Source organism: Paramormyrops kingsleyae, unplaced genomic scaffold, assembly GCF_048594095.1.
Source record: "Paramormyrops kingsleyae isolate MSU_618 unplaced genomic scaffold, PKINGS_0.4 ups235, whole genome shotgun sequence".
Classification (NCBI taxonomy): Eukaryota; Metazoa; Chordata; class Actinopteri; order Osteoglossiformes; family Mormyridae; genus Paramormyrops; species Paramormyrops kingsleyae.
This window is the reverse complement of record NW_027326173.1, coordinates 13949-23805: the sequence shown is the minus strand read 5'-3', so window position 1 is coordinate 23805 and position 9857 is coordinate 13949. Positions and strand designations below refer to the sequence as shown.

At 44.0% G+C, this 9857-nt stretch overlaps 1 protein-coding gene and 1 long non-coding RNA gene across 2 annotated transcripts; one reads left to right on the top strand and one right to left on the bottom strand.

Annotated features, from left to right (window-relative positions):
• The first annotated feature begins 1177 nt into the window (after nucleotides 1–1177).
• On the top strand, nucleotides 1178–5673 carry LOC140587437 (uncharacterized). The gene is made up of 3 exons (XR_011989135.1): nucleotides 1178–1447; nucleotides 2321–2408; nucleotides 3221–5673. It is a non-coding gene; the product is annotated as an uncharacterized lncRNA (long non-coding RNA).
• A 1084-nt stretch (nucleotides 5674–6757) lies between these two features.
• On the bottom strand, nucleotides 6758–9515 carry spegnb (SPEG neighbor). The gene is made up of 5 exons (XM_023809985.2): nucleotides 9084–9515; nucleotides 8656–8762; nucleotides 7829–8136; nucleotides 7371–7512; nucleotides 6758–7232 (listed from the first exon to the last, which is right to left on the bottom strand). The coding sequence occupies exons 2-5, from the start codon at nucleotides 8760–8762 to the stop codon at nucleotides 7094–7096; spliced, it is 696 nt and encodes a 231-aa protein (XP_023665753.1). The 5' UTR covers nucleotides 9084–9515; the 3' UTR covers nucleotides 6758–7093.
• Nucleotides 9516–9857: the final 342 nt, after the last annotated feature.

Below are 9857 nucleotides of genomic sequence, written 5' to 3'. Positions count from 1 at the left end.
ATACTCCTGCTTAATTTTGAAATCATTAGTTATTTTCCAATTGTGGAACAGAGCCCTTTTCCTCCTGACTTTATTCTTAATTTCCTTAGTAAACCACCTTGTTTGTCGTTTCCTAGATTTAGTTTTGCTGGAAACAGGTATGAAGTCCTCTTGCACTTGCAACAATGTGCTTTTGAAAAATTCCCATGCCTCTTCTACTGTTTTGCTATTTAACTCTGTCCAGTTTACAGTTTCTAATTTCCGTCTCATACCATTAAAGTTAGCCTTCCTAACATTGTATACTTTTAATTTCGACTTTGCTCTTCGGACACTAAAATTAACCTCGAATTTAACCATGTTATGATCACTACCGTACAATGGGTCTAAAACCTCTAATTTTCCAATCCTATCCTGGTTATTACAGAAAACGAGATCAAGAAGGGCTTCTCCCCTGGTAGGAGTATTAACAAACTGAGTAAAAAAACAATCCTGTACTAATTCCACCATCTCAAGTTCATTTACAGAAGAGCCAGAGACTGTGTCCCACTGTATCCCAGGTAAATTAAAATCACCCATAACCACCACATCATTTTTATTACTCATAATCCTGATATCATCATATAATATTCTGCTTTCCTCTACAGCTACATTAGGTGATCTATAACAAACCCCGACAATTAGGCCATTTGAATCTTTAGCATCAAGTTTTATCCATACAGCTTCTGAATTTTTATTTTTATCAGTGAGATCCCTTGCCTGCAAGTATTCTTTTACGTATACTGCAACACCACCTCCCTTCTTGCCTATCCGGTCTCTACGGAACAACTTATAACCATCCATATTATACTCATCACCATCATTGTCACTCATCCATGTTTCAGTTATTCCTATAATGTCATAATTGTCTGAAGAAATCAAAGCCTCTAAGTCATTAGACAGCGGTGTAAGCGGCTGCATGAAGTCGAGCGCACCCAATGTCTGACTATGAAACAGGTATGTCATTCACTTAAAGCTCAGCAGCAGAATCAATACTTTTCGCACAGCGAATGGAATGTTTTCCTTTGGTTTCACGTGGTTGTTTGTGGGCGTATACGCAGTCGCATTGGGCCACTTCTAATTGGTGAACATGACTGGCACGCGTGGAGCACGGCACTGATTGGTCAGAATGACCGTCACACAAGGAGGATGGCATGGATTTATAAAACTATTCAGTTTTAATTAAGCTCTGAAATGTAAGTTAAACATGGCAGTTAAATGAGAAACACATGACAGATCCTATAGATGGATACACCGTTTTCAATGACCAGAAAGGTACTTCCAGAAAACGGATAGATGAAATATGAAGCCTAAATTCAGTGATAATGAAACGAGAGCGACGCTACAGATACGTGCAAACAGCAGAGGTCCTCGCGCACACGTTAAAATCCTGCGTCAGATATTATGACAGAACATCGGGCCGGATGCTACGGTAGGTAGTAATTAAGTGCACCTCTACGGTGATTTTCTTTAAATTAAAAGGCGTGGTTGAAAATTTCTCATTAGTAAACCGGCAATTAATTATGCAGCGAAGCGTCGAGGTGCTTCTGTATGCGTAAATGGTTTCTGGAGGCGGATTCCCTTAAATTATTCTGAGTGTTTCTACATGGACTGTCTAGAAATTCACAAGAAAACAAGGTGCGCACGAATTAGGCCTACTATTAGCGGTCTGTCGCATTGCCCTGTTGTCAAAGTTTAAAACACTAGAGATATTTCGAGTTATGAAACTGTAAAACAAATCATTCTTAAATTAATTCAATACCGCACATTCTACCAATGCATTATACATTATTACGTGGTGCAAAGTATTATGCACCACACATTACAAAAACTCAAGCACTCGGGATGCTGTCTTGGGTATTAAAATTCAAAATGACCTTACTCTTTCTGCATACAGTTATATGGGTACTTGTAATTAAGACACCGGCAGCGATTCATTTTTAAAGCAGCGAGACGGCGCCCGATGCGCTTGACAGCTCCGCAACTCTGCAAAACTTTTCAAAGCTTACCTCTGCCTCTCACAGACGCGTTGGCCTCTTCATCTTTGCTAGCTTGAGTGATTACTGACGAGGAAGGTTGGTCCATGAGATCTACCCAGCAAACAAGGGACATCCAGAGGACGTCCTTAGGTCGTCCGCAATACGTCCCTTTTTTGGGGATGTCCTAAGGACGTCCTTAGGACGACCGTGTTATTATGAACACTAAAGAAATCCTTCAAAAGCAAGTTGTTGTGACAGTTTCCAGGAATAGCATTTTAAATAAATAATTTTATCTGAAGTACTTCCTTTTATTAATGTCCCATCAGGATGTCCAGAACTCGTCCTTTGAGGACGATTTCCGGACCAAAAGAGGACATCCTGAGGACGACCTAAGGACGACTTGCTGTTTGCTGGGTATGTCCTTAGTGTAATTCAAACTATAATTTTATTAAAATATTAAGTTAATTACGTGAAATATGTAGACTCTTGACCTTTAAATATAAATATCCTGAATTCCGATGTGTGCATGAATGTAACCGGTTTGCATGCAGTCATTAAAAAGTCAAACAGGAAATAAATATATTTAAACATAAAACAAAAGTTTGCTGCACATAACTTTGTAACAACATGGAGTTCATCTAGGCTCTCAATTTCAAGATACAAACATGGAACTTGAATGTTTCAAGGCTTCCCCTCCCTCTTAAAGCGGCAACTGCGCGCTTCCGCTGCCGCACTGGGGCTTCGGTCCGGGAGCCGCGCAGCCTTAACTGGAGTCCAGGCTCACTGAAAAGGCTTTAGAAGATGGCAGGGGTGCATGCTCTGCACACACGCTTCCCAAAAGTACGCCAGTCAAATAATACTAATAATAATAATAGTAATCATAATGGGTCGCTTTGATATAGCGCCTTTCATACCCATCTTTTTGGGGAGTAACTAACCTCAGGCTGCTTTAGTTTGTACACCCATCTGAGTGACACAAGGCAGCTATTTTGCTCCAAGGCGCTTAGGGCACGAAAGCTTCGCGGATGGATGAAAAGTTATGACAACAATAAAAGATTATTCAGAATAAGTGTTATATGGAAACACCCGTGTTATATGGCCTGCTCTTCCGTAAGTGTCGTGGCACCTTTGACGACTAAATAACAGCCCGGAATTTGGTTTGGAGTTTTGGCACAGCGGCACTGTCTCCTCCGCGCTACATTAATGACATTCTGTTTGTTTCACAGGGAAGAGCGCCGCCTGCTGTCGGTGAACTCTGAAGTAATGTTACTAAAACTGCATTATTAAAGTAAAATGTTGGACGGCAGCAGCGAATCCAAACTTCACCTCTACGTTTAATCCCCGTGCTACCTTAATGAGCTGACATTTGTTTCATAGGGAAGGGCTATCAGGGCTAAATTACACTAAAAGTGATGTTTGCCAATGATTGCAAATACTCAGTGATACAGTGAAATACACTGGCTCATTTGGTGGATCGGGGCTGGGGAAACCTCAGTCCCAGATGTCACAGGTTTCCTTCATCTATCCGTATGTGGTTCAGTGGGGCCATTTGGGTATAGCCTGCAAATACACTCACCTAAAGGATTATTAGGAACACCTGTTCAATTTCTCATTAATGCAATTATCTAATTAACCAATCACATGGCAGTTGCTTCAATGCATTTAGGGGTGTGGTCCTGGTCAAGACAATCCCCTGAACTCCAAACTGAATGTCAGAATGGGAAAGAAAGGTGATTTAAGCAATTTTGAGCGTGGCATGGTTGTTGGTGCCAGACGGGCCGGTCTGAGTATTTCACAATCTGCTCAGTTACTGGGATTTTCATGCACAACCATTTCTAGGGTTTACAAAGAATGGTGTGCAAAGGGAAAAACATCCAGTATGCGGCAGTCCTGTGGGCGAAAATGCCTTGTTGATGCTAGAGGTCAGAGGAGAATGGGCCGACTGATTCAAGCTGATAGAAGAGCAACTTTGACTGAAATAACCACTTGTTACAACCGAGGTATGCAGCAAAGCATTTGTGAAGCCACAACACGCACAACCTTGAGGCGGAAGACCCCACCGGGTACCACTCATCTCCACTACAAATAGGAAAAAGAGGCTACAATTTGCACGAGCTCACCAAAATTGGACAGTTGAAGACTGGAAAAATGTTGCCTGGTCTGATGAGTCTCGATTTCTGTTGAGACATTCAAATGGTAGAGTCAGAATTTGGCGTAAACAGAATGAGAACATGGATCCACCATGCCTTGTTACCACTGTGCAGGCTGGTGGTGGTGTAATGGTGTGGGGGATGTTTTCTTGGCACACTTTAGGCCCCTTAGTGCCAATTGGGCATCGTTTAAATGCCACGGCCTACCTGAGCATTGTTTCTGACCATGTCCATCCCTTTATGACCACCATGTACCCATCCTCTGATGGCTACTTCCAGCAGGATAATGCACCATGTCACAAAGCTCGAATCATTTCAAATTGGTTTCTTGAACATGACAATGAGTTCACTGTACTACAATGGCCCCCACAGTCACCAGATCTCAACCCAATAGAGCATCTTTGGGATGTGGTGGAACGGGAGCTTCGTGCCCTGGATGTGCATCCCACAAATCTCCATCAACTGCAAGATGCTATCCTATCAATATGGGCCAACATTTCTAAAGAATGCTTTCAGCACCTTGTTGAATCAATGCCATGTATAATTAAGGCAGTTCTGAAGGCGAAAGGGGGTCAAACACCGTATTAGTATGGTGTTCCTAATAATCCTTTAAGTGAGTGTATACTGTATACCCACCAATCGGGCTGATGGAGGGGGTGTCACAACCAGCACCCCGTGAGGGGGATCATAACCAGCTCCTAATTCAGCACCTGATCCTACTCCAAGTAGTCACTGTCTGAGTGTTTTTTTTAGTCTACCAGACACTTGAGAACCTCCAACACCAAAGTGCCTTGTATTTACAGCCATGTGAGGAAAACATAGTTTATCGAAGCGCAGTACATATTATTATGTTCAAAAATATGTAAAAGGCAAGGCCACATGGAAAAATAAGTTCAGTTTAAGTGACCCCCCCCCCCCCCCACACACACACACACACACACACAGCCTGCACTATGCTTGGGCATCACGCTGTTTGGATATTAGGCCTATACCGCAGTAAAGGCCTACTGTATTGTAAAAAAGCAGCGCTAGTCTAGTATTTCCTGACAGCATTTGGCGAATGGGATATGGGGGTGGGCATTGGTTTGGGTTATTTTGCTATGATATAGTTACCGTTGTATAGGGTTACAGTATTAACGTAACACCGCCAAAGCCTGACCAGTACCTCCCCCCACCACTCCCTGTTGTCCCTCATCCACAATCAAAGATGGGATGTCTGGGGTATTCTGTTTGTGTACTATGTGTATTGCGTTTGCACTTTGTCTTGTTTTGCACTATATGTTCGTCTACACTTTGTTTTGCTTTATACAAATCGTTTTTCCATGCAAAGTATTTATAGTTGCTACCTCCCTCCTATGGCTGGCTGTTTTCACATATGCATATACATTCAAATATTTATTTGTATGATTATGCTCTTTTGTTTTTTACTTTTTTTTTCTCTCTTTTCTTTTATTGGACTGAAAAGGAGCAGCCCATCTAGTTTCTTAGTGTATTTAATACAGTGACAATAAAGCTTCTATTGTATTATATTCTATTCTACTTTATAGCTTGATGCACAAGAATCTCCCCTCCTTAGATCAATACGTTTTTTCTTATATTTTAATTTATAAATCAATATAATAATAAAAAAGTGCGAAAGCCACCAAGCCTGCCGCAGGTAACTTTACTGGATATGGAGGTGAAGCGAGGCTTTTCAGCAGTGGAGCCCACAGCTTGGTGATTCCTAATATATCCTGGACGTCCGCTTAACAGATAATGACGTACATCGTCCATTAGGGACGAAAATGAGCCGACCGAAAAGATTGACTTAATATCATGATATAAAACAAAAATTGTCGTCATGTACTTTCTTCAGTTGCTTGGATCTCATCCCTTCTTGTTAAAAGATACTTTGGTTTTAATCCTTAGCTTTTCCGTGCATTATACTGTACCTGTTTTTTAACGGTCAAGAGACATTTCGCCCGGGGAGCCTTGAAACGGCCTGGAGTAAAAGACAGCTAGGGAGAGTCACCAAAGTCCCTCCCGGGCTCATTAGCTGGACGACATTAATATTCACGGTGTGCTGCACTTATGTTAAAATCACTTCAAAGTAACACGTTAATTGTATTAACACATTTATCTGCACAGAGGCTTTCAATGCATTTGCGATATGTGTCATAAAAAGCTACGCAAAGTATCTGGCTTGCCGTCAAATGTCAGTGACACCCCAATAAGCCCAATAAGTGCTCTTTTTTATAAGCTGGACCCACGGATCAAAAACGATGCGCGGACAACAGGAGAACAGGATCTAAAAATGTAAAACCTGCAGAAATTAATATGATATTTCATGGCACAACTAGATGGCGCTGTTGAGTACGCCTGGGAATCTGGACGCTGCATTGAATATCCTAAATAATTATATTTACTGTATATTTCGCTTGGGCAGCTGGAATATAAAGCTGGTTGAAGTCAGCAGGTTCACTGCTTTACCCAGGATTGTCATCCTCTCTCAAATATCAGTATGCAGTGTAAAACCATAAGGTGTGAAAGCTCACGTAGACACCAAAATCTACTGACTGTGAAGTCTGGAATGTGTATGAAGTTGGCGTTCGCTAAAAACCCACAAGGCAGTAGTTAGAGAAATGTACAGTCCTTTATTAAATATCAGAGATGCTGATGGGAGATTAAGTCAGGGCCTCCACCTGTCCAAGGATGGATCTCCAAGCCTATAGCTTCTGAATAGAGCATTTGCCGATGGTTTGATGTGCTTTTTCTCATGAGGAAGAGACACGGGAAACTGATGGGTGAGACATCCTGCATCTCATGTAGCTCAGATTCATCCTTACTGCAAGGTGATTTTCTATAGGTCAGGCACCTGGTTCCTCCTAGCCCTGTGATGAAGAAGTAACCTGTATCGGATATCAGAGCAGAGAGGGCCACAGGGCAGAAGTCCACACCTGCCCTTCCTCTTCACAGGATGTCCAAACGGGCAAAAGACTGATCCACTCCAAGTTTGTTCTCCACAAAGACCTCGTACTTCCCTGTGTCTGCGAGGTGTGCGTTTTTGATGGTTAGGATCGTGTCAGTGTCTCCGACATCAAAGTAAACCCTATGAGGGACACGTTTAAACACTCATCAGGTCACTTCAGGCGTGTGAATGCTGGACCTGTATGTTTCATAGGGCACCTCAGTTCCTGGGACTGGCACACACAGCCTTCAGCAGTCTCTGTTGTGATGACACACCCACCTGTCATCCTCATTGATGTCATCCCCGTCCTTTAGCCAGCCTACATCAGGCGCTGGCTCCCCGCTGATCTCAGCTCTCAGCTTCACCATCGACCCCCTCTTCACCTTCACACTGTCGGGGCCCTTGGCGATCTTGGCAGGCACTGTGGGGATTAGAACCCAACCCTGCCATGATGCTGTGTGCTATTCCTGTGTTGCTCAGGATAATAATAATAATAATAATTGTAAATTATTATTATTATTATTGTGTTTCTTATTGCCATAGATATTTTACCCAATTAAAACAATTATAAAGTTACAGGAGGTGTCTTGGGACCTGAACATGCAACCTTCTGATCAAAGCGCTACATGGTTTATTGGTGCACAGTCAGGACTTGGATTCAAACCAAGGACAGAGTACTTCTAAAACAGCTGATTGGTTACCTGCCCCACCCCCACCCCCACCCTTCCCACGCGCACCCTCCACCATGATGCAGGCTGAGTCTGAGGTCTCCCCAAAGGGGTTCTTGATCTTCACAGTGTATTGGCCCAGGTCGCCCAACACGCCGTCACACACCACCAGGGCCACCACGTCGGGGTCCTCAAACACATAGCGATACTTGGGCCCATCCTTGAGCTCCCGGCCATCCTTGGACCAGACAATGAAGGGGTCGGGAAAGGCGCTGACCCGGCACTCTAGCTTGGCTGCGCTGCCTTCCAGCAGCAGCACATCTGTCAGCGGCTGCAGGACCTTGGGGGGCCCTTTCTCACGTAGCTCCTTACGTGACCTGATGGCACGACATGCACACATAGGGTCATGACCCTGCCACACAGGCCACTCTTACTGCTGGTTACTCTCACTGCTGGTCACTTTCACGAGTAACACAGAGTCATGGGGGCTCTCAGGTCATGCAGGACGGTATTCTGACCCTAACATTTCATTACAATGGCCACCAGCTGTGTATGGGGATTGCGTGTTGGGGAAAGGAAGGAAGGCTTAACAACTCCTTCTTCCCCACTACCATCTCCTTAACAGAATAATGGACATCATACTACCTCATACTGTAATTTTTTGCACATTAAGCTCTTTTGCACATTAACCTTAAAGTATTTATTCTTCTATTTATTTTTTCTGTTATATTTTATCTCGATATTTTTTGTGTGGACAGCAAAGTAAGAATTTCATTACATAGAGAAATGCACTTTCTACTGTAAATATGACAATAAACGCTTTGAATCTTGAATCTTCACAGGTGTCAAACAATCTTCTGTAGAGAACATCATTAAAACACCAAGCAAACAGCTACCTGTGGCCTCTGTAAGACGCCTGAATACGAATTGCTGCTTCCTGCACCTGGGGGTCATTTATGTTGAGGGCACACCCCGGAGGGGGGGCTGTCTTGACTTTGGACATCTGCAGGGAGGAGACAGGCACCCCCACAGGAGTGTGGGTGCCATTTGCATTCAGCATGAACTGTAAGGTACAGCGGTGACATGTTAGAAAGACAAAGATGGTGAAGTAGTACAGGAACCCAATAGAGAAGTGTGTGAGCTTTTGGTGTCTTAAGAGATTGAGGAGGACCTCAGGGTACACCACGAAAGCTCCATGCTTAAATGTGACCCAGCTTCAGCAGCACCCACTGCATCTCCCATTCTGGCCCACCACACATATGTACAACTTCTCCATCAATCCCCCTAGTACACTGAACTAGACCTCGCAACCCCAAGAACTCACCCTGAACTGGCTCTGGAACAGGCTCCACTGGCTCTAGACGCAGCAGGTGGTGAGTGTGGCCAGACCGTCAGATGGGCCCATTTAAACAGAGTCCAGAGGGGACCTCTCTCACAGGGGAGGCACATTCCAAGTGATGCCTGTCCTTTTTTGGAGTATCTCACAGGGTTTGGCCCGGCCTGGTCAATGAAAGAGCTGCTGCCCCTGCAGTCCAAGCCTCCAGCTGACGACCTTATATAGCCTTGGCATAAACACCCTGAGGGGGATAGCTACAGGGCAGGGTGAAAGGAGAGTGGCCCCTGGAGGACAATATCAGCACGTGAACTTGGGGGGTGGGATGATGACCTGCTGTGGAATCTCCCACCTGGACCCAATCAAACCCATCAGCTTCGAGTAGAGGACATCTCGCAGGTCTGAGATATAAATATGACCGGTGGAATTTATCAACTAGTGAAAGAATTGTGATGGTTGTGTTTATTATGTTCAGGACTCAAGTTTCATCAAAAGTTTGGAGTGAGATCTGGAGGTGTTACGTTAATGGATCAGGCGAGCAGGCAAGTAGGCGAGTTGAGCCGAACAGACAGGTAAACGGGGTTTTAATCGGCTGGTAAAGAGCAGACATCCACGCACATTACATCACACCACAATGACAGATCTGGGGAATACTGACTTAGACGAGGACTAAATACACAAGACAGGCTGAACTTAACAAGCAACAGGTCATTACAATCAGGTATGAACACGAGGTAACGAGGGGGGCGTGGCACACACGAGGAT

Coding starts and splice junctions, on each gene's coding strand:
- spegnb (XM_023809985.2), bottom strand. CDS start 8,762: ATGTCCAAAGTCAAGACAGCCCCCCCTCCGGGGTGTGCCCTCAACATA. Junction 8,137..8,655: donor GCGTCTTACAGAGGCCACAG/GTAGCTGTTTGC, acceptor TCGTGCCATCAG/GTCACGTAAGGAGCTACGTG. Junction 7,233..7,370: donor GACATCAATGAGGATGACAG/GTGGGTGTGTCA, acceptor TGTCCCTCATAG/GGTTTACTTTGATGTCGGAG.